This window comes from Gavia stellata, chromosome 17 (assembly GCF_030936135.1).
Source record: "Gavia stellata isolate bGavSte3 chromosome 17, bGavSte3.hap2, whole genome shotgun sequence".
In the NCBI taxonomy this organism is placed as follows: domain Eukaryota; kingdom Metazoa; phylum Chordata; class Aves; order Gaviiformes; family Gaviidae; genus Gavia; species Gavia stellata.
Window position 1 is genome coordinate 10,539,785 of NC_082610.1, and position 23,329 is coordinate 10,563,113.

Genomic DNA, 23,329 nt, shown 5'->3' on the forward strand with positions numbered 1-23,329 from the left:
GAGAAAAATCAAGTTAAATGGAGCAGCCAGTTCTCAGCTTTTCCCCTCATGACACCCACCAGCCTCCCTGCCGACAAATCCCGAAAGCGAAGCAGCACCTTACAAATCTCCTGCTTGTCAGGATAAACATCTTAATGGCAGAAGGCTTCTCAGCCTCCACCTCCTCCAGGGAAGACTCTCCTGCCTTCCCCTCAAGCTGTGGCCGGTTATCAGGTGCCTGAGATTTCTTATAGGTGCTTTAACTCTTTGTAACCCATCGCCCAGGCCAAAATATGAACCTGCTGAAGAATGCCGTTCTGTCCAGAATAAATTTCTAACATTTGCCCCTCTGCTAGGTTCCCAACAGTGGGGGCATGCATTCTTTATAGAGGGTAATTTCAAGACAATTGGCTGAGTGAATGGAATAATTTCTGAATAGGAATAGGCAGTGAGACACAAAAAGCGAATGGTATTTAACAAACTGTTACCATTAAACGTGGACTAGCAAAGAGGAGGTTTAGGTCTGGCTAGTGATGGAGAGGGGGCGGACGAGGAGCTGCCCATCAGGACCTGCGTTCGGGACGGCCCTTCACCAGACCCTACGCCGCTTCTGAAGTTTTCCTCCGCGCCTGTTTTCGGACACGGCCGAGGATCTCGGCTCGGGGGGTGACACGGCCGGACCCCGCCGCCGAGCGGGGCCCCCCGGGCAGGACGCGGGCCGGGGTCCGGGGGCAGCCCTGCCCCCGGGGCGGAGAGGGGCGCGGCGGCCAGCCCGGGCGGGCGGAGGCACGGCCGGGCCCCCCGCCCGCTCCCGCCGCGGGGAGAGCTGCGCCAGCGGGGCTGGGCGACCGCGGCGCCGGCCCTCCCCGCCCTCGCATTCAACTGGTGGGACCCCCCCCTCCGCCCCCAGCAGCGGCGCGGCGCGCAGGAGGCGGCGGGACGAAGCCGGCAGCGGGCGGGGGAGCGGCGGGCGGCCCGGCCCGGCCCGGCTCGGCCCGGCGGGGCGGGCGCCGCTGCGGGCGGAGGATGCGGGCGGCGGCCCGGCAGCGCGGGCGGCTGCAGGCGGGCGGCGGGCAGCGGCGCGGCGCCTGACCGCAGGGCTCCGCTCCGCTCCCGAGGATGCTGGGGGGCGATGCCCGGCGACAGGGAGGACGAGATTTGCCAGAAAGCGCTGCAGCTGCTGGCCGAGCTGTGCTCCGTCGGGGCGGTGGAGAACGAGAACTGCCGGGATTTCATCTACTACCTGCGGGACAGAGCCCGGCCCCGCCTCACCGACTCAGGTACGGCCGCCGCCGTGAGCGGTGCGGGCTGGGCGCGGGCAGCGGCGGCCTCCCCCGTCCCCTGGCTACAGGAGGAGGGTGAACATCCCCAGGCATCCCTCGGAGGCCGGGTGCCGCGGGGCGAGGCCTGCCGTTACGGCGGGGGCTGCCCCGGGGTGCGCGCGGCCGGGGAGGGACGAAGTGGGGGAGCTCCCAGGAGCCCGGGGCGGGGGGTCTTTGCCCCGCTCTGGCCGGGGGAGGACGCCTGTCCGCCGCAGCCGCTGGTTTCGGGCTGTGCTGCCGGGGCTCCGTTACAGGCGTCCAGCGGCCAGCTGTTGGCGGAGATGCTCCCCCGGCTTCGGCAGCTCTCCCCGCTGCAGCCGGGTGTGCCCGAGCGCCGGCAGCGCGGGGTGCGGGCAGGGGGGCAGGCAACTTTCTCCCGCGGCTGGCCGCTGTGCCCCCGCCGCTTGCCTCGGCTCAGCCTGGCCCGGCGCGGGTCGGAGCCTCCCTGCCCAGCGCTGCCTCCTCGGTAGCTTGCTGCAGTGTCACAAGACGATGGGGCTCTTGTGCTCCTGTGGCCCTCCCCATCACTCTGGGTGTAATTGTAAAAGACGGCGGGGGTGTGGGTGTGTGTGTGTGTGTGTGTTCATAGCTCAGTTTGAACGCATACGGCTTAACCTCACTTTCCAGTTCTGTATTTCACAAGCTAAAAAGACTATTTCTCCCATTTCTGTAGCAGATGTGGGGGTTGTAGGTCTGGCAAGATGCACACTGAGGGGTTTTGTGTGTGTGTGTGTCTGGATTATGGTTGCCTTTTCATATCTTGGCATAACACTCTGACTTAAAAACTTTAAGTTAAGGAAGCTTTTTCAGAAGGAAGCTGAGCGCCAGCTGCACAAAAATGTTGACAGATTTATGATGTTCTGTACATCTCTGGCCATAAGGGAAAGGCAAATTGCAATTCGAAGTAGGCATTTATTATATTTATTTTTACACCATCAAGTTGAGTTTGCTCAGTATGAGGAGAAATTTAGAGAGTTAAAAGAGAGGTTGATAAACGTTTGCAGTACTGGAAAGCCTTGCTGTTAGATCAGCTGATCATTGTGGCACAGTATTAATTTCTTTAATATTCTCAGAAATAAATTAGTTCATTTAGCATTGGGCAGTCTAATGACACTCTATTCTTAAATATTTTTCTGTAATTTGGTGAGTCTGAAGTAACGCTCAGAGTACAACTTACTAACAAATGCTTGGATATGCTAAAAGGCCTGGAGGAAACAAGTAAAACTAAGAAAAAAATTTTGGGGGAAAAAAGATCTGCTATCACAATAAATGAATAAGGTATTTTCCAACATTCAGTTCGCTTGTATCCAAAGCTATTTGCAGCCATTCTGGCTTTTCACGCACTTGAAAAAATTCAAATTAAAGTGATTCATGCAATGTTTGATAAGGATTCTTTAAAATTAGGCAAACTTGATTATTTTGTTCATCTAGGCAGATTTAATTGCTTTGTTCATATAAGCAGTAATTTTTGTGACAGACACCTGTGATTTTCTGTAATTTTCATTTACCAAGGGATCAATCACATATTTGTATATCAGGTGATGATTCCAAAAATGTCTACTTAAATCAGTGCTCACTTTGAATACTAAATTACTTGAAATGCATATGGAGACTTTAACCTCAGCTACTTGGATAACAGCTTTTCAGATTTCTTTCAGAAGCTACATGCTTTTTTGCATCAGCCTTGGGCAAAAAGAGTACCTGGCATCTGTTTGGGAGCATTTTTAAAACATGGCATGCTCAGTAAAAATTTATCACCTCTACCTAATGCTAAAAAAAGTAAATCTGTATTTATTTCTACCTGTTTTGCTTAAACCATTATTATACAACAGCCTTCCACTATTGTTGCAAACCTGCTCAATTACACAGAGCAGCGGTCCCTAACCTTCGCCAGCCAATGTGCAACAACAGTGAGCAATTATGCCACAGGCAGCATCTTCCTATTGGCCTCAATTTTAACATTTTTATTTTTTACAGCTGCAGCCAGTCTCAGAGGGGCTAGCAGGCAACGCATCATCCATAAGCCCTGACTCGGAAACCACTTCTGTAGGGTAGCAATGTCAGGAATTTCTTAATTTACCTTGTCTTATATTTCTTTGATTAAAATGCATACACTGTCCCAGTAAACTGGCTGCCCATGAGGTTTGTTTAGCTGGTCCTTGGATGTGATGGTATGGGCTGTAAGGAGTCAGTGTACATGATTTCCAAAAATAAGTAATATGATTCACAATTAAAGGGCAGTACATTGACCAAATCCAGCTTGATTTACATAGTGAGTTTCATTGACTTAACAATGGTGAAATGTCATCAAAAAGCCCTGACAGCAGAACCATTCTCTTTCCAGCCACTAGTGGTCTAAACATAGGGGTGTGAAGCAAACCTGTGCTGAAAGACAGCATCTTCTTGGCAGAATTAGGCAAAAGATGAAGCTATACTTGTTATAACCTATTTTCTTCCTGTATGAAGGTGATGTGCATTAGCTGAACTGAACACCTTCCTCTTAGGCCAGACAAAAGAGCTATCTAAAAATGAGTAAACTTTTGTTAGAGTTGAGAAAAGTACAGCTAGAAAACATACATGATTAGCTTTTGTACAGGAATTAAAGCATTTCCCCATGCTTTATAGAAGTTTTTCTCCAATAGAGTGGCTACTCGCCTAAACTCAACATACATGTTAGATACAGATGATTTTACAGCACATTTGGTTTGAGCCATTCATGTATGTTGGCTCTGTTACGTGAGTGGTAGGGGGGCTGTACAGGTGCAGCAGCTATTGAAAAAATACTGGAAGTGAGCTGAGGAGTTGCTGAGCCTGATACCAAGGTTTGTCTACAAGCTCAACCTCACGGCGCCCTTCAGTCCCGGTGCCAAGCAGCCGGATCCCTGGAGATCCACTCATTTTTGCCTGACGTCTGATGCAGTTGGCTGTGTGGCTCGCCACCGTCTGAGTATTTGGTGTGTGACTCAGACCGGGAGGGAGGGGACAGAAGGGGACTGGATGCTTGTGGCATGCACAGCATCTTTATTTTTCACATAATTTGCCCTAGTACTAGGAAGCAATGCACAGTTCTTAGAGCATAAGTTTAGAGTCTAATGAGTTCCAGGTTTAACGCACTGGTCTGCTGGATTTAAAGGGTGACATGGGTAAGTCAGATTTTAAAGTTTTTCAGAAAACTAAGAATGCAAATTAGGCATTTAGGAAAAAATCTTCAATTAGTTCAATGAGTTATACGTCAGACCACCCTTGAAAATCCCAACAGGCATCCTCAAGCATTTATATAACTTAATAAGCTGGAACTTGTTCTCTGCCATTCCTTCATTCCCTACTTGTAAAATGTTGATAATATTTCTATATCATAGGAGGGTTTTTTGAGGGTAAATTGCTAAGTCTGAGCACACCGAATATGTAAAACATTCGTAAGGGAGAGTCATATGGACCTCTTAGAGATATTCAAGTGAAAACTGCAGTAGTCATATGGGCATTTGAAAGCAATCACTCAAGACCATGTAATACCACCCCATGACACCAGGTGAAGCAAATATTGTAGATGAGGAATGGAAGTTGCTTGACTAGAAGAATTATACTAATGCATAAAACAAACAAACAAACAAAAAAACAAACAAAAAAAACCCCATGAAGGCAGAAAATCTTATTGGAGAGAATGACCATTTAAAGAGGAATTAAGACCAAAAAAAAGTCACATTTCCGTGTAGACCAGTTCTGTAATAGATTTACCTTGTAACTTCTTAACTGAAAAACTTGGTGTGGCATGAATCAAGCCTGCCAGAAAGGGTGTATATGTTTTTGTACATATGACTGGACTTTTAAAAATATGGACACTTTGGGGGGAGAAAAAGATCAAGAGGAAGAGTTACATGGTTTTGATTTTGAATGGTTTAGAGTTTGGCACAGAAGAGAGGAAGAAAGTCTTCTGGTGGCTGGAGCTAGTGCCCTGTTCTCAGTCTACCTGGTACGTGACTGTGTATTACACTTCTATTGTAGCTGATTTGACTGCTTTTGAGTTACATTTCAGCCATTTCATAAATCAACCTTAAAGCTTTTGCCACTAGTTGTTGTTGTAGTTCTTGGGTGTAGGTGATTCTGGGTCTTTTGGGGATTTTTTGTTGTTGTTGTTGTTCTGTAGTGAATCTTTGTTTTTAAAAAAACAGCTTCCTAGAGATGGCAGTGGTAAGCTGCCATTGCTCTTTGTAGACCTGATGGATTTCTGCACTGCCTTTTGTTGTCATGTTCTGCCAACTTTACAGCGACTTGTGCTGCCTGCATACCTTCCAGTGACTGCTAGATATAGCAACAAAGTTCTTAATGCATAGTTAGATGTTTGCTGGCATTTGCTGAATATCAGTAAAATTAAGTTATATAAAAGAACAGTATAAAAAAAGTTGCACACTGAGACTGCCTTATACAAAACATCATGTCCTTAGCATATTCTACAGATTGATTTTTTTCTTCCTTTAGTTAAAAAGTATGCAACCCTTGAAAACTTGGAATAAAAAATTTGAAAAGGTCAGAGGAAGCTATTATGAACCTGAGGACTGGATAAAAAAGATGCTTATGAAGATAAGGGATATAAAAAAAGTCTAGGCCATTAATCATAATGAATTTTCATTAATGTCATAGTGGAAAAATGAATAGAAACAAAACGTAAAGTTTCCTATCCTTTCTGTTGTGTTAGATTGCACATCTTGAGGATAAGCCAGTAAGGTCTTACAGTATTCTTATTTATGTGCTTTAAAATTGACTAATAGATGCTAAACTAGAATACATGCTGAATATTGTGGGTATAGTGATGGCCATTAGGCCTAAAGTATGCTACAGGTCATAAGAAAGAGATCAATATTGTACAGTGACAGAAAGTCAGATTTTAGTATTTGATGGAGGTAAAGATAGTTGACAATCAAGAAACTAAAAAATGTGGGCATGGAAATGTGATGGATATTGAAGGAACAATGTATGAGAAGGTGCAGTTATGGTCTTGCAGGAGAATTTAAGAACCTTATTAATAAAGTACTTTTTATTTTTTAATGTATACTTTCAACTTCAGGAAAGAGAAAAGCACAAAGAAACAAATAAACATGGCCTCCCAGCCCAACAGTGGAATGTGGGAGTCAAGGTTTTCTGTGCAGAGTATCATTCCGGTAGACTGGGCACTCCCTATTGAATTGAATAGTATCCTAGCAAGCTTTTTTTCATTCAGAACTGAGTTTAAAAACAAAACCTGTCTGCAGAAAGTAGTTTAATTTCTTAAGAGGGCATTTTTATATTTTTCTAACTCAAATGACTTACTGATTTATCCCCCCCAACTTCCAGGAATATAACAAACTGCGGAGTTTCATCAAGATGCTAAATACATCTAGATTTATCTACATAAATGCAAAAAGCATTTACAGAGTTGTAAAGACATGGAAAAGATTTGAGTGGGTGAAATAACTTTCAGTATGTTTTTTATTTTTATTTTACTCATTATGAGCCATTGCTTTCCATATTTTTAATTTTATTTTCCTCCTGCAAAATGAATGTAAAATGCTGCCATTCAAAATTGATAGTATTCTATATGTCATGTTACTGCAAAACTCTTTGAGATAGAGAACAAGTACGAATCATGCTCAATGACATGATGTCAAATGAATGAAGAAGTATGAGGTCCAAGTTCCTTTGGGTTTCAAGAACCAAAGTACAGTTTACAGAGTTTGAAAAAATACTGTTATGTATTTTAGACTAAAAATACGTATTCTTTTTCTCTTTTGAAAAGTCAGGAACAAGTTTGCAGAAGGTAAAAATAATTATTTCCTGTTACTTGTATTCTAAGATACTCTGCTAGTTTAACTCCCTGTAAACAAATAGGGTCTCAGAGATTTTTCTGTCATATTTAGAGTTTAGTATTGTTTTTTCCTAGGAAATCTATTTTAAACAAGTAACTCTAAACTTTGAAACAAAGTGTAGAGAAGAGCAAATTATGTTGAAAGAAAAGGGACTACTTGTGTGCTTAATAACGGATTGAAGCTGTAATGAAAGTAAATTAATTTAAATAAAAGTAAAGTAAATTAAAGTAAAGATTTTACTTTAATGTAACTGCATATAACTTTTTCCTATAATAGATTTTTTGTTCTTTTTACAGGTAACCTAAAGATATATAGATGTTTAAGTTATAATTTACACTTCGGAACCAGAGAAAAGGAAGCCTACAAAGATCATTCTTATGATAAAACTGATCTTGAGCTTTGATCAGGTTGGAGCATTAGTCATGTTAAACACTGGTCAGACATGAAAGGACAGATCCTTGCACTACTGAAATCACTTTACATTTTTCAGTGGTGCAAAGGCCAACTTCAGTGTAGCAGTACTTTCCTTTAACTTGAGAAGACAAACATGAGTAGGTTTTCTGTGGTCCCTTTGACCAAGATTCATGCCACTGCTGTCCTGTGGCTGCTCTTGGACGTTATGGGGAGGAGACCAAGTTTAACTGTATGAGAAATAGATGAGAGGAAGGTGCCTTCTAGCCCTGTGCACCCACATTCAGTATAGGTGTGGAAAGCAAGAGTGTTCTGGGGCTTCCACTTTCAGTTTCTTTTTACTTCTCACTTATATGGGAATTATACCAAATGTCTGTTGTTTACAGTATGCACTTACGCACTGAAACTATAGCATAACATTGTGTTATGCTTGTGTTAAATAGACTGATGCCAACTATATCCCTTTGATTTTTAATGAAAAAAGTATTTTTACTTGTATACTATATTCATTGTGTATATATATAAGTAATATTTATTTACTGAAGTCATTGCAAGCAAATTTGTGAAGTAATCCTAAAAGTTAGAATAACATACCAATTGAATCAGAAGTCAGTTATCTCTACAGTCATCCCACAATTTATGCAAGTCTCTTCCAAATGTGCGGTGAATGTTAAAGAAAATGGTTATTTTTAATTGTGAGTAACAAAAATATATATAATTGAAAACAACCTAAAGAGTAATGACAAAAACATCGACCTTTTAAAAATTAGGATGGCTAAATAGCATACAGTCTGTCTTACACCTGAATTCTCATCTTAACATGCCAGTTTTGCTGATGAAAAACAGTAGGCTAAATTTAGCCCTTGTACATATGACTGTACCTGTCACTAAAACTTTATCACTGCATTTGCCATAACTCTTACTTCAATGGGATTTGCACATTCCTCCTAGATAGGGGGGAGAGGGGAAAGAATTTGCTAATTATAGTTTCCTAAGGAATATCCATAAGCTTTCTGCAGGCAACAATTTACATTTGGAGACACAAAGCTCTGATCACTTAAGTAGAGGTGTTACTGTAATGGATTTATGGGTCATTAATTCCTCAAAGAACATGAACCTGTGTTACAATAACGCTGTTTTTCAGTACTGGTAGAATTTGGAATTTTTGTGTGATCCATACATTTAGTTACCCAAGTACAAATGATCGGCCACATGTACCCCCAGATAGCTTTCTGGAAATTTCCTTTACAAACTAATTTGTGAGAGTTTAATTACACTGACAATTCAGAGACCTAGAACTGTAAGTCCAAAATGGTAACTGTCATAACAGCAGGTCCGGTTAAATTCAGTCCTGAGACTGTGCAGCACTATAGCACCTTTGGTGTGTAATAAGTAGAGGTTGAACATAAACTGTAATTTATGTATTTATGTTTAAAACCACATTTATAGATTTTAGTTCTTCCCCCACTGAAAATAATGATCATTGTTGGTTTAGTGCAAAGCTGTACTTAAGAACATTGCCTTGTGCATCTTTTGCTATATTTTGTCATTAATTTAAGCTCTTTTGTGGCTTTATTTAGACCAAAGAGATAAAGAGAGATTATTTTGGTCTAAAGCTTTATGTCCCTTTCATATTGCTAACAAAATTTTAGTTCAAGGGATAAGAATTTAGAATAATAAATTACAGATGGAAAGATTTTTCATAAAAATGCTGTCAGTTGCAACTTACAAAATCTGTAATTCCTGAAGTTCATCATCTGACAAGACAGATCTTTTTTGCATGTTCTGTAGTACTGTTAAGTAGTGAGTACTTGATCAATTTATTTGGAGAGTACAAAAAAAATTCTGTCACATAAACAAAATGTTATGTATAATAGCTGGGGGCTTGCACATTTGTTACATCAGCTATTGTAATCACACTGAATCTTGTGTGTTTTAAGTTGCTCAATATGTTCAGCTGCATTTTTATTTTTTTTTATTTTAGACATTCATTAGCCAAGTAAAAACAGTTTGGCTTCCTTTGGCAAACATGTGCACTAAAGGATTTTATCTTGTATACTTCCTATGGTTAGTTGGATTTCAGAAATACAGTGGATACAGTTGAAACTGGCATATGTGTCCGTATATCTTGAGACAATTTACAGTTGATGTGTGCCTACCAAAGATAAATGTTGGAAGAGTCCAAGAATACATAATCTGTCAGAAAAAGCTTTTGGATTATTGATGTAACTCCACCATAGTAACAAAAAAAGTCAGGCACTAATAATTTTGGAGTTAAAACTTTCAAAGGGCATGTAAAATAATACAAATTAGGATTTGAAATAGGATCATTCCTTCCAGTATCAGGGTTTTTTTTTTCCAGTTCAGTTTTACGTGCACCCAAAAAGAAAGCCTTACTGACTTCCCTTGGAAATACATTTCCTCTGTTAGCTACATTCCCATCAGAAGTTTATTCAAAATTTCTTAATTCTATCTTACTGTCTGTGAAGCTCCCCAAATGTTACCTTTCCCCATGTGATGGACCTTTTTTGTGTGTATAGAAAACACTAAAATATTTATCTTTTAAAATTTCTTCTTGTAAACCAGTCTTCATCATTCCCACCCAGGTTACTCTGTGTCTGGTTTCTTCATTTGTTTTCTAGGTTGGGTATACCTGTGTTTCAGATGTTTTTTCATCTGGGTGTTCCCACTCCACTTCTCAAAGAGCATCTCATTTTATTTACTGCCCATATTTCTATTAATTTTAATTCATCTGTGTTTTAATTCTCTGACCTCAACAGTATGGTTTGTTTTCTCCTCATATTTATTGTAATTTCAGAATGTAATTGCATTGCTGTTTAATCAATCAATATATAATGTTTCACCCATCTTACACACAGATTATCTCATTGGCCATCTGGCCACAGCTATATAAAGTTCTCGTTAGAGTTCCCTTTTAAAACTTTCTACTTATTTTGTAATTTGCAAGAAGTTCATGCCCATGGAGTTAATGGTTTCACTAATACATATTAAGATATTACAAAAGGTGTTTCTCACATCTATCAAATTATATAAATAATCACAACTTATAATTAAGTAAGAATCATCCTACTATAATGTGTAGAAAGGAATGTACAATGCTAATTAGAAAATAATCAATGAGGCCAACAGTCTTATGATCTTCTGTTGCCATTTGTAGCAGATGTTTTACCCATTTAAAAGAGAAGTTTCTTTAATTATTTTTTTCCCTAGAGAAGGTTAATGGATAAAATTAATGCCTAGTTATTCCATCTTTTTTTTGGAAGTCTACCATAAAAAGGGTGATCTCAGGTATTCATTATGCTAAGGTCTCTGCACAGCATAAAGGAAGAGAGTGTTTCCTGAGTCTGGCTACAGGGAAATAAAGCAGGTATTGAGTTGGTTCTCACTGAGTGCTATTCTAGTCCCTGTAGTAGGGCTGATGTAGGATATGTAGCAGTGGCATTATGGCCTGCTGAAAAGAGCTTTTAAGTCCATTAGCAACCACATACAAGAGAAAACAGATCTGGTATTGCTTAAATAATACGGAAAGCTCTGAACAGAAATTCTCCTATCAGTACCATTATTTTTTAAGCTTTACCAATTTGCTTGGGGTAATATAAGACACAAATCTAAACTAATAGCTCCAGTTCTGTTTAATTTTATGATTGTCCTCTCTTCTGCAGTAGATTATGCCATCAGGAAAGGCTCCTATTTCTGCAGATGCATGGTAACAAAAGTCTAACTTAAACTTTTCCTCTTTTTTTTTTGACAAATATTAATGACAATTAATGAGTCAGACCAAAAACTTGCTCCATCCAAGTCAAGGACTGTGAGATAAATCATCATGTTTAATGAAGAAAATGAGTATGGGACTGGACAATGGAAACGAGAAATTAGGCTTAGCTGGTAAACAGAAAGGTGAGGGTAGCTGTGCCACAAAGAAAGAGAGGTAAAACGTCCTGGTGCAGCAGGCAGGAGCAGGAAGCCTGTCACTTGTGCTGCTCAGGAGCTGGATGTGAGGAGCAGAACAGGTGGCCAAGCCTCTGAAGAGGGAGACATCACTTGTGTTCCTAAGGGACCAAAGAGCACTGAGCAGGTTTGCTGTCACTCGGAAATTAGAGTTAACTGAATCAAAGCCTGGGATTTTTAGGACCTGCCTACAGGGACATAGTAGGCAGGAAAAGTTGTGGATATACCTTGTTGTACCTCTGTTGCAAGAAGTTCTATTTCTGCTTATTACAGTAAAATTTGCTTTTTTCCCTGAATTTAAAAGCCTTTTGAGCTTCTTTGGAGAGTTCACTGTAGAAAAAGATAAAAGTGGATCTGTCTAAATGCTTCGGCTGTCCTGGCATCCCATCAGATGCTCATCGCTTTCTCCCCACCCCCCCCCCCCCGCCCCGCGAGGGTTCATAGTTTGGTAAGCCTGCCTGAGAAAGCATAATTTGACACTGACAGTAGGGCTGTGGCTAAGCAGGAAAGAGAAAGCTTGGCCGTCATGGCTTCACCTAGTAAGGAAAACCTGTCACCTCGGCTCTTTCCTATGCAGCAGCATCACTGTTCCTGCCAGCTTCTGTTAAATGCAGAAGGTGTAACATTTTTATATCTGCTCTCACTCTCAAGTTAATGCCTTGTTCCTGCCGACCTTATTCATTCTCTACCTGTCTGTTGTTCTGTTGCTGTTATAAAAAGTGATTTGACTAGTCAAGATGATTTCTTTCATACCGCTGCTATGAGCCAGTGATGATAAAATAGCTAAAAGCAGCGCCCAAAATAGCAGTGCACAGGTATAGGTTTGCCAGAGCGATTTGATAGTAATTACGGTATCTGTCCCTCTGTGGTGTAGTGTTACAAGTGAGACCCAGCACTGTGAAGAAAAACTGCACTTTCTTCCTTTGATGTATTTTTCTTCCTTCTTTTCTGTTTTTCTTGGGAGCTGGAAACCAGAACAGACCTTAACAGCAACAGAACCGGCAACACCTTCAGCCACCTCAACCTTTTTTCCTTCCCAAATGGTGGGGGGAAGCAATTTTTCACCTTCAGGAACATCTAGAATTCAATCTCAGGATTCTCTTCTCATCCTAAAGGCTCAGTGTACCAAGAGAAGAAGGAACAGAAATTTTGTTAAAACGGAAGTCTTGGGATTTGACATTTTCAGTGGTTTGGCTGTTTTACCTCCATTTTTCTGTACCCCTCTTATAAGGAAGACTTCCAGTGGTAGTTGTTGCCATGGTACGAAGCAGGACAAGGTGTCTACTCCAATCTTAAAACTATGTTTATGGTTGTATCGTGAAAAATTATCCCTTCTGACAAGGCGGGCTTGTTTACGCAGAATTAATACAGCACCGCTTCTCTTATTCCAAAGTGGAGAAAGGCTCTTCAGGTCACTCCCCATGTGTCAAGGCAAATGTGAGCTTCAGCAGTGCTAGAAAAGCCTTAGAATTAGCTCTGTCCTTCCACTCCCTCGTTAGCTGTTCAAATGAACAACCGCTTCACGCCCTGCCGAGCAGCTGATTGGCCTTGGAGGGAAGAAGCATCTGAAGCAGTATTAATGTTTCATTCAAAATCATGAGAGCCAGGGAGGAGAGGAGGGGAACTAGGGAATTCAAAACCCCAAATCAGTACTGCCTTTTATTTCACCAGGCCCTTTTCTCTTGAGCAGCATCCCTAATTGTTTCCCACACTAGATTTCCTCTCAGGACAGTCTTGCTGACTTTGTGAGATACTTTTGCCAAGGGTAAATTTAACAGTGTACAGAGAGGAGTTCAGCTCTCTCTCTTCCCTTCGCTTTTCTCTCTCCATTCTCCTTTTCTTCTCCCCAGCCCTGTTAACAGTATTTAGTATCATGTATGCTGTATAGGAGATGGAGGAGCAAAGAAGCTGTGCACTCCCTCCATCCTCTGCTATTTTCCCTTCTTCTATCATTAGTGCTGCATCAAGACCTAGTATGTTTAGCATGTAAAAATCCCTTTTTATTTTCTCAGTAAGGAAAACAGATCAGAAATGTGTAAAATTAGTGCCTTAAAATGTTATCTCAAAGATATATGAGCAAACTAAATGTGATAAACCAATCAGTAAAGGAGTGCAGTGGAACGCATGACAGCAAGAACAGCCATCTGCATCTGGGAAATATACAAGTCCATGGACTCCAACAGCATAAAACATCCAAAGCTGTGAAAGAGGAGCAATTCTTACTTTTCTGTAGCAGTCCCAGCAGTTTGAAACGTGGTTGGCTTACATTCCAGTGTATTTATTGCAATCATAACATCATTGATGTTAAAAGAAGTATCACCTCAAAGTGGATATTCACATAAGATCTTGGATTTGTTGTAAATAGTATAGCATGTGCCAGGGTTATTAAATCTGGAAATGTTGCTAATAAATAAAAAACGTTTTCTTAGGAGAGGAGTAGAAAAAGTATTAGATACAGAAGTGTTGCATAACTAGCCCTTGGTTAACAAGGAAGGACCCCTTTTACAATGTTTCAAGCAGTACTGTCCCCAGTAAATGACAGCAAATAGGTGCTAAGTCCTTAAGTACTTCTGAGATACATATTAATACTGTTGAGTTTAAAAACCCAAATGTTGCTTATTCTTTTACCTATTAGATAGTCTTTGGAAAAAAAGAAGGGAAAAAAGGCAAGCTTTTACAGAATATTTCCTGACTCAGGAGTTGAATCAAAGGAATGATGCTGATGTGCTTTGTTCAAGATAATGGGAGGACTTAGCCCCAGCCAAAGAGGACTATGAACATACAAAAGGGCATAGGAGACATCTGGTTGTAAATCCTGCAAATCAAATATGTTAATACAAACTTGTTTGACTCGGGGACGTTGTTTAGAGACAGTAGTATGGTTTTGTTGACTGGAATAGATTACTAGTTGGGGACTATGAAAACTAAGGCTCTTAACTGTGCCAGTCACTTGGGGTGTCATCTTGGAGAAATCTCAGTGCTGGTTTTCCCCTGCCCTTTCAGATGCCTTTTCAGTACTGATATGCAGATAAAATTCCAGCTAATCCCCTGCCTGTAATCAGCAGAGAAAGCAGGGCATGTCTCAAGTGTGATGTCAGTAAAGCACTGAGCAGAAAACTGCCTAAAAAGCAGCCAAGAGAAAACATTAGGCCCAGGGACTTAGGTGGAATGTAGTCTTCCTGAATATGGTACTCTCTGTTTTCATAGTGAACAGGCAACAAGAGCCTATGCTTTGTCAGGGCCTCTCAGCATTTTACTCTTATAAATAATAAAGAGAATATATTTTCCTGCGGTGTAGGTTAGCAAATAGAAATGTGTCTCTGTTGCCAACAAGGAAGCCGTAATTGAGAGGCAGAGATTTGATGGAATACACATTCAAATGGGAATAAATAAAAGCATAAGGAGGATTTCAAAACCTCTATTTCTGTGCTGGACTTAATCTGAACATTTAGCTATGGAATTTACTCATGATATCTGTTTGCAAGCTTGGATTTATGTTTTCAGACCTAAATCCCACCCCACACTCTAGCCTGCATCTGACTGTGCAACAGTACTAGCAGGGTAACTTATAGTTATCTTTTGCATATCCCAGCATTTTGCCGCTTAGTGCCCCTTTTTCGGCGTAAGAGTTTCAAACATTTGCTTTGATGGCCTGGCTTGGATTGCAAATGCACATCTCAGCATGATACCATTTGAGACTGAAACAACTACTATAAAGGTAATCCTATTCACATTATTGTAGCAAAAATGCCCAATACAAAAGTATGTTTCTTGGAGGGAGAAGCCTTTTTAACGTGCCCTCATTCTCCAGGTTGCCCACACACACACACACACACTTGGGATTAAACAGTGTGTTTTTGCTGATTCAATTTACTTGTTGTTAAGGATATATATTTGTTTATTAATTTCAGTTGTATACCTCAACATGCATGTTTTGTTCATGTTTAAGAAACTTACAAAACGAATCACCCACCTCTTACATGAAAGTCCTCTAGAGAAATTGTTTAACAGTGAGATAACTACTTAGCAACCCACTAACAGCTTGACTTTCACAAATCTGGAGGTTTGGAACATGCAGCTCTTTGAAGTGCATGGTCCTTTTCCCTTCTTCCTTTCCCCCTTCCCTTTTTGTCAGTTTTTTTCTTAAGTGAATGTAATCTTATCCTTACAAGTGAAATGTTTTCTGTTTTTTTTTAAAGTTTAAATTTTAGTAATTCAAAAAATTATTCCTTTTTCCTACATTCATCTGAGTTTCTATAATTTTGGGGCAAAACTTAATCCTGCTGTCAGTCAGATTTCAAAAGCTGCTAAACCAGAGCCACTAAATCCGATCTCATGACTTCTGTAGTACTACTTTAATTCAAAATAATCTCGGAGAGTAAAATCTTTCAAAGAAAGAAACGTACATGAGCGAAGCTACTCATAGGCCCCTGAAACTGAGTGGGGAATTTGATATATAAGCCCTTCATGTATTTTTGAAAATCCAAGCCTTATAGTTTGTGGTTGCATAAAGTAAGAAGTGATTGCTTCTGCTCAAAATACTTATCCCAGTGTTACAGTGATCCATTTTGAATGGTCTTATCTCATTTATTCCATTTTGTCTTACTTGAATAATAAATGTATGCTAGAACAAGAAATTAACAAATTCTTCCTTAAAAATATAAGAACATGATCAATTTTTCCCCTCAATGCTATGCACTGTCAGCAAAAGTTAGAAATTTACAGTGTGAAAGGCAATATTCGCTAACTTAGATTGTTAAATGTCAACCCAAGGGTGGGAATAGTGTTAATTTAAAGGAAATAGGATCACAGACACTTCTGAGAGAAGGATGTATACAAGCACCTGATTCTAAAGAGAATATTTAAAATAATGTTCATGTAATATAGTTTTATGTGTATTTTTTCATAATATAGTCAAACTATCAGAAGTGTGGGGGTTTTTTTAATCTCATTTTCTTTATTTTGGGGGGCCATGTGGGGCCAGGTTAAGTAGTGGGAATTGGTGGGTGCCTTATCTACCTAATGATGTTGGATGACAAAGAAAAAAGTACCAAGTGTTCAAACAAATTATCCTAAATTATTCAGCTGAAGTGGCTGACAAATTAGCAAATCCCATCAGCACATTCCAGTTAGCAAGGAAAGTGGGTTGTAGCTGTCTCTGGGGAGCTGAGAAGAAACCCACATTTCTATTTTTAGTTGTATTTTTTTTCTGGGCAAGAACAAAAAATTTAGAGGCCAGAAGATGGCAAAACAGTGGCTAGAAATTTACCATCAGTTTACTCTGTTACATATGTTTGTTTTTCCCTTAGAAGTAGCAGAATTCTTGGAGTTCTTCAAAACCCAAGGACTTCCCCAGGTCTGAGAGCAATCCAGCTGAGCAATTCTTTGGGGAGGAGTAAAGACATGAAAGCCGTGGGTCAGTGTTTCCACACCGTTTTATTAAGTATCCCACTGCTATGGTATTAAAGTTTCTGGGAACAAGGGGCTGCTGCCAACATTTTCTTTTTTATACTCTCTGTAATTCTGAGAGGGAGGTAAGGAGAGCAGCTGTTCTCCCCGTGGAACAGGCCTGAGGAAGAGCAGCCGTGAGTCTGTGAGAAGAACATTGCACAGTTGATGATCCTTTCTGTACATCCCATTTGCTTATGTACACCCACCTGGAGGGACTATCGTATAACATGGAGGGTATATCAGTGATTATAATTGAACTAGTCTTAAAAAAAAACCCTATGCCGTATACCATGATTCTAATTTCTCTCTCTAGTAACGTTGTCTATCCTCTTTTTCTTATTTATTGCTTGAGTGAACCTAATACATTTGAAATGATGTTTTAGAACAAGTAAGATACTGTGCAACTGGTGGTATTTCACTGCAGAATAACGCCTGAAGGGATTTGTAATCCCCTGGTACTAACATCATCTAATAGTGAGCCAAATTGAATAATAAGCTCAGTGCTATGAACACAGCTTCATATTCAGCCTCATTCTGTTTCAGTTAGCATTGCCTGGTAATTAATTATTATTATGTATTTATGCTATCAATGACATCCAGAGGCTGGCCTAAACATGCTCAAGCCACTGGCAGCAGCAGCAATATACATACATGCGGCTATTTTGTTCTCTCTAAATAAAAGTGCGCTGCAGCCTCTCTCTTAAAAGATTTGTTAGTAAGTCTTCCCTGTAGCTAAACACAACAAGACAATACATGCTGGACATCAGTCAAAGACACACAGTGACACATGGCTTAGTAATTACTATTAATGTTTACAGGATTTGGAATAGCCTAATTGATTTTGGCATTGAAAGTGCAGTCTTAAATTGCTTGTCACCTTTGTTGCATCCTAGGTCTCACTGAGAATTTCATATGCAATTAACTGTAATTGCTATGCTGTATTTATTCTAAAGTACACAATACATTACTATTTTGTTGTTTGGATTTCAAAATTGGGGAGTTAATTACTTACAAAAATGCAATTCAAAATAAGGGGAACTTTGTGGTGCGGCATGGTGGTGTTTTTTTTTTTTTTTCCCCAGAGTAGAAAAATACAAAGCTTTTAACATAGTTCATGCTCCAAACTCATAGCCCTCCTGTACTTGAAATCTCACTAACTTCAGGGAGAGTAACTTCTGCACAGACACAACAGGTAAATCTGCATTACCAACTTGTGTGGCACAATGAGAGGAGTTTGATTTGCTGCACACCACAGAATCACTAAGGCTGGTTATAGGACCAAACGTCCCCATTGTGCTGCTACCGGCACTGAAACTTGTGCCAGTTGCCAGTTCAAGGCATGCATCAGGCCGGCCTAGAGCACTAACTGCAGGAGGACTCTGTGTCCATGCTGCCAAACTCTGGAGTCTAGCTTCAACCGTGGTTCCACCAGGAGGAAAACTACTTCAAACACACTTACCAGCAGTGTGTCTCACGCAAGTGAGTACCGCCAGGTTCCAATTATAGATACAAGGCAAAGCTGCAGCAGAAAGAATCCTTCCCCCTCCCTCCTCCAATGCTAAATCACTGATGGGGACATATCCTATGTTATTTAGGAAGACGCTAGATAAAGATGCTGAAACAAATTGTTAAGCCGTCTGTAAGACAGGGCAATTGTTTTCTGCATATGGAACTGTACAGTAATTCTTGAAAGGAATATATTTCCTCCACATATTCTAGGTTACAAGGTGGAAGAAGCACTGAATTGCTCACATCAATTCATCTGTCAGGTTAGCCTGGCAATATTTCCCGTTTAAACAGCCAAAGCTCCAGAATTAACATGGACTGTCTGGAAACCTCAATAAAGAGTGAGCTTTGCCAAGAAGCAGTCTAGGACAGCAAAAAAGTGAAGCCCTTTCTACAGATAAAGGACAGCAATCTGCAAAATTTTCCTTCACGGCAATGGAGAGCTACATTGTCTCCTGGTATCACCCAGGGTTTGGATGTTGGAGCACAGGTTTGTTTTTCAAGTTTAGACTGACAGTGCCTGCACTTTTCATTTCATGGTGGATTTTTCAAGGAAGAGCTAATCACAAGTTTCCCTGCTGTCCTTTTTAAAGCAGAGGATACTCTTAGTTCCTCTTATTAAGAAACTAGCTGTGCTAATTTTTCTGGAGAAAATAATTTCAGGAGATAAGCTAGATCTGTATCTTAATTAAAGAAAATGCAAATCCAGTAGAATTAAAGTGTAGATTCTACTTGCTGCAAGCACAAAAATCTCTCCAAGAGTCTGGATATGAGAAATAATGACAATAATTATACATCTAAAATATTAGAAATATTTTCTATCAGAATGGAGGATGAAAACAGAGAGTATTTGATTTGAATTTGTTTTACCTACTGCAAGTGGAAAGACAAGCCCAAATATGACAGACTGACTTCCAGCACATTCAAACTATTTTAGAGCTTACTTTTAATCCAGTTAATTATTTTTCTATTCTCCATTCAATTAATTATGAGATTAAAGTTCTTATATAATATGTAAAATGGTGTTTTGATAATAAAAGATTATAAAAGAAATACTGCAGGGTTTACTTTAGAAGAAAGCATAGCAAGATTGAAATCTGCAGAATTCCAAGTTAAAAGAGTCTATTAACTTTGATAGCAATTACCTGTACATGTATATACAGCAAGAAGATGGGATACATTACCTGGGGTATGGAAGACTACTACAAGTCTTTACTGTAGGAATTGTTTAGGAATGTGCATAAATACTGTTACTTGGATTTTCTGCTTAGATCTTCCAGCATTGTCACATTTATCAAAACCTGTTTCTTTTTTTTTTATTACAGATGTTGATCGTAATTGCTTTTTGTGGTATTTAAGGCTTCCTGGGATCTACTCTGAAAAAAAATAAATTCTTTTGTTTTACAACCTAAGAACTGATGCTCAGCAGTCCCCTTACGCTGCAGAGTATGGTGACACAGCTTTTCAGTTGTCTGTACCACTTTCTTTCTGTAAAAGTCTGTTCGTTGTGTCAGTTGGTATTTCACATGTGGTGGCAATATGCCTGTTGTCTCATAGAAAGCAGGTGCATTTGGAGAGATGACAGCTTTCTCAGAACTCAATTAATTAATTAACTCATTTATAACTAGATCATTTGAAAAAGCCATACCATCTGTTTAGTGGTCAAAATCCTGCTTGTGTGCTAAACAATGATTATTAAACTCTCTGAATCCCTCTTTATTTAGTTGCATGCTGTTTCACTAGAAGCAACTGCAAAGTTGCTAGACTCAAGATTAGAAGTGAGAAGATCCAGGTTCCATTTTTAACTTTTCAACTAATTTACCAAATTTCACCTTGAGTAACTGTGCTGCATCTTGGTTTCTGTTGCCCATTTGTAAAAAGACATTTTTAAATATAACTTTGACATTTATAGAAGGAGGGAAAAAGCTACTTAGTGATAAACAGTTTAATCATTGTGATAATTTAACAGCTTTGTTCTACAAGCTGCTTGGTAATGTGGATAGAAAAACACTACAAACAATTCGTCAAATATCCATTAGGATATTGTTCACTGTTTACATTCCATTAACATTTGTCAAATTCAGATTTACTCCCAATGGTTTTAACTGTGTATGTCCAGACACTTGGAGAGAATACATGCAAAAATTTAATGAATAATCCTCGATTTAAAAAAAAAGGCAAAAATTTAATGAATAATCCTTGATTTAAAAAAAAAAAATTGTAATCATCCTATGAGCAATGGCAACATTACTAATTAGTTAAATAAGGACAGAAGGCTGTCATTTATGTCTCATGGATATATATCAGAGGTCACTAAGCTGTTAAATAAAGACAAAATCTGAAAAAAGATAGTTTGCAAATTTCTCTTAAAAATCTTTTAAATCTTTTAAATCACATCTTTCACTTAAAAATCTGGATTTGCATTTCTTTTCCCATTTGTATGATATTTGAAATTACTGGAGGAAAATATTTATTTTAATGGACTTTCTTGTCCTCACCCAAGAGGGCAGGAGGCATACTGTTAGTTGATAGACAGTAATGATGATACATTGTGCATCAGAGAGGTAGTCTGAAGACATTGACAAGAAAGGAAGGTGTCAGATGACCCTTTATCTTAATCACTCCTGAATAGTGTTACACTCCTGGGCATACACTAAGCCTCCATCTAGCTGCTAGTAAAAATCAGGGTATCTTAGGTGCACAGAGGACTTCTTTTTGTAATTCTGAGGTCACTGTGATGAGTCATCAACTGATGACTTTTTCATAGAATAGAATCATTTAGGTTGGAAAAGACCCTTAAGATCATCGAGTCCAACCGTTAACCTAACGGTGCCAAGTCCACCACTAAACCATGTCCCTAAGCACTACACATCTTTTACATACCTCCAGGGATGGTAACCTGCGTGATCAAGGAGGGAAGTTTCCATTTGGCAGTGCTTTCTCACACAACTCAGTCAAAACAGAGCGAGGTCCCTACAGTAAACTGTGGCTCCAGCCTTACAGATCTGAGAGTTGTGGTACCCCTCAATATTTATTTTACTCATCAGAACTTAGTGATTTTTTAAAACAGCAAAGCCCCAGAGGCAACATCATTTATTAAGCTTATGTCAGTGGTCACTTCCTATGACTTTAATATATAGTTCAGAATCTTATCTTTCCACCCATGCTGATACATCTTAGACTTGGGATGTTCATGTGTGAGTGTGTGTATTGGAGGGGAGGGATGGAGTGAGGGAGGAGAATAGAAAGCAAAGGAGAAACCTCTGAACACACAAAACAATGTAAATTAGTACAGGGCCATCTGTCTGAGTCTGCAGTGTTTGAAAAATGGAGAGTATGAACTGCTCCTGTTGATTATCATTGAGGGAAGTAGATCAAAAATCTTCAGTACACTTTAAAATACTAACTGTTAATTTTTTTAATTGCTGAATATTTTTAGATGCATTGAAATAACACACTTCTTCACAGTGGTTGATACTGGTAAATAGGGTTCAACAGGCAGTCATTGCTATAAATGACTTCTTGTATGAAATGTAACAACTTCTGATCCTTTCACTGACCTTAGAGTCTCTGGTGCTCACAAGTGGATGTTTCCTTATTTGTGCAAAAAGGCTCACAGTGTTTCTTAAATACCTAAAATAAGAGAAGCAGGAATTGGTTTTAGGTACAAAATGCGCCATGAGGCCCCTTGCAGCTTTTGAAGCCTCCAGACAGATGCGAAGCTAATGTATTCAGTTGAGTTACTATCAGCCTTAAAACCCTGAAATGCTGATGCGTTACTATCTTGACCTTTATGTCAAGATGAATGAAAAACAAATTAACTTCTGACTCAGCAGGCCTTTCTGAAGGATTGTGTTTGTTAGAAAATCTCCCTGTTTTTACATATAGGTGTAAGGGCAAAAATAAGCTGTTTCTATAGCACACAGCTATGGGTACTGTTGACACGAGGGTACAAGAGGGAATGGCAAATTTAGAAGTTAACAGCACATAGGGTTATATCAAGCTTTTGAATTTGTCCCTTGTCCCCCATCTGTCTCCTAAAGATTTGTTTTCCCAGTGAATCCAACAGATTCTCAGAAACTCCTGATCTTTCACAGTACCTGATTTGTTGAGCGTGCCCCTTTAACCATGTGGTAGGGCCAGGCTCCTCCAGGTATAACTCTGCCCAATTTTACTCAAGGAATTTAAGGACACGTTAATACATTAATCTTCAGCAGTCACTGACAACATTTTCACATCTGTGACTCAAACTGACATCTAGATTTTGGAAAGTAATAATCCCATGGTTACTTCACTAATCAGATAGTAAATGAATGCTAAAATGTGCTGTTCTGATCTATTATTTCCTTGATGTTTTCTTTTTTTAATCTACTGTAGCTCAATAAAAGTACTTAGATCAGCAGCTGTAGAGAGTAAAGCCCTGAATTTATCCCTAGAGTCACCCAGCTTGCTATTCAGTGAGACAGCCACGTATTTGTACGCATCCTGCATGATACAGAGTAAGAATACTGACAAGCCTCAGAAAGTTGGGCATGAAGATCATTACCATCCTTCTCAATATCAAAACTTCAGTGCATTCATTTCTGTAACCCAGTGTGCAGTTTGGGTGCACTCACTGGAACAACAGGATTAGACTCTACTGCTTTCTTCTCTCTAACAAATATTGATCAGGGTCCATTAATCTGGGATGGATGGGCATCTGTCACTACTACACAGTGTTTGATATTTGCTTTGCTGGTCATAATTACAGTATATCAGCTTTTCTCCCCATAAAACTAGTTAAATACAAGAAGAAAAACCCCTCAAGCTTTCTAGTTTCAATTTTGCATTCACAGCTAAGCACAACATGAA

The 23,329-nt window shown here is 39.7% G+C and overlaps 1 protein-coding gene across 1 annotated transcript in view; it reads left to right on the plus strand.

The window, feature by feature from the left end:
- The first annotated feature begins 1,111 nt into the window (after window positions 1–1,111).
- LOC104259920 (synaptotagmin-9) overlaps window positions 1,112–23,329 on the plus strand; it is a 64,472-nt gene continuing 42,254 nt past the window's right edge. Inside the window, exon 1 of the mRNA XM_059825965.1 lies at window positions 1,112–1,259. Within this exon, the coding sequence (XP_059681948.1) occupies window positions 1,112–1,259 (148 nt within the window). The remainder of the gene's footprint in view (window positions 1,260–23,329) is intronic.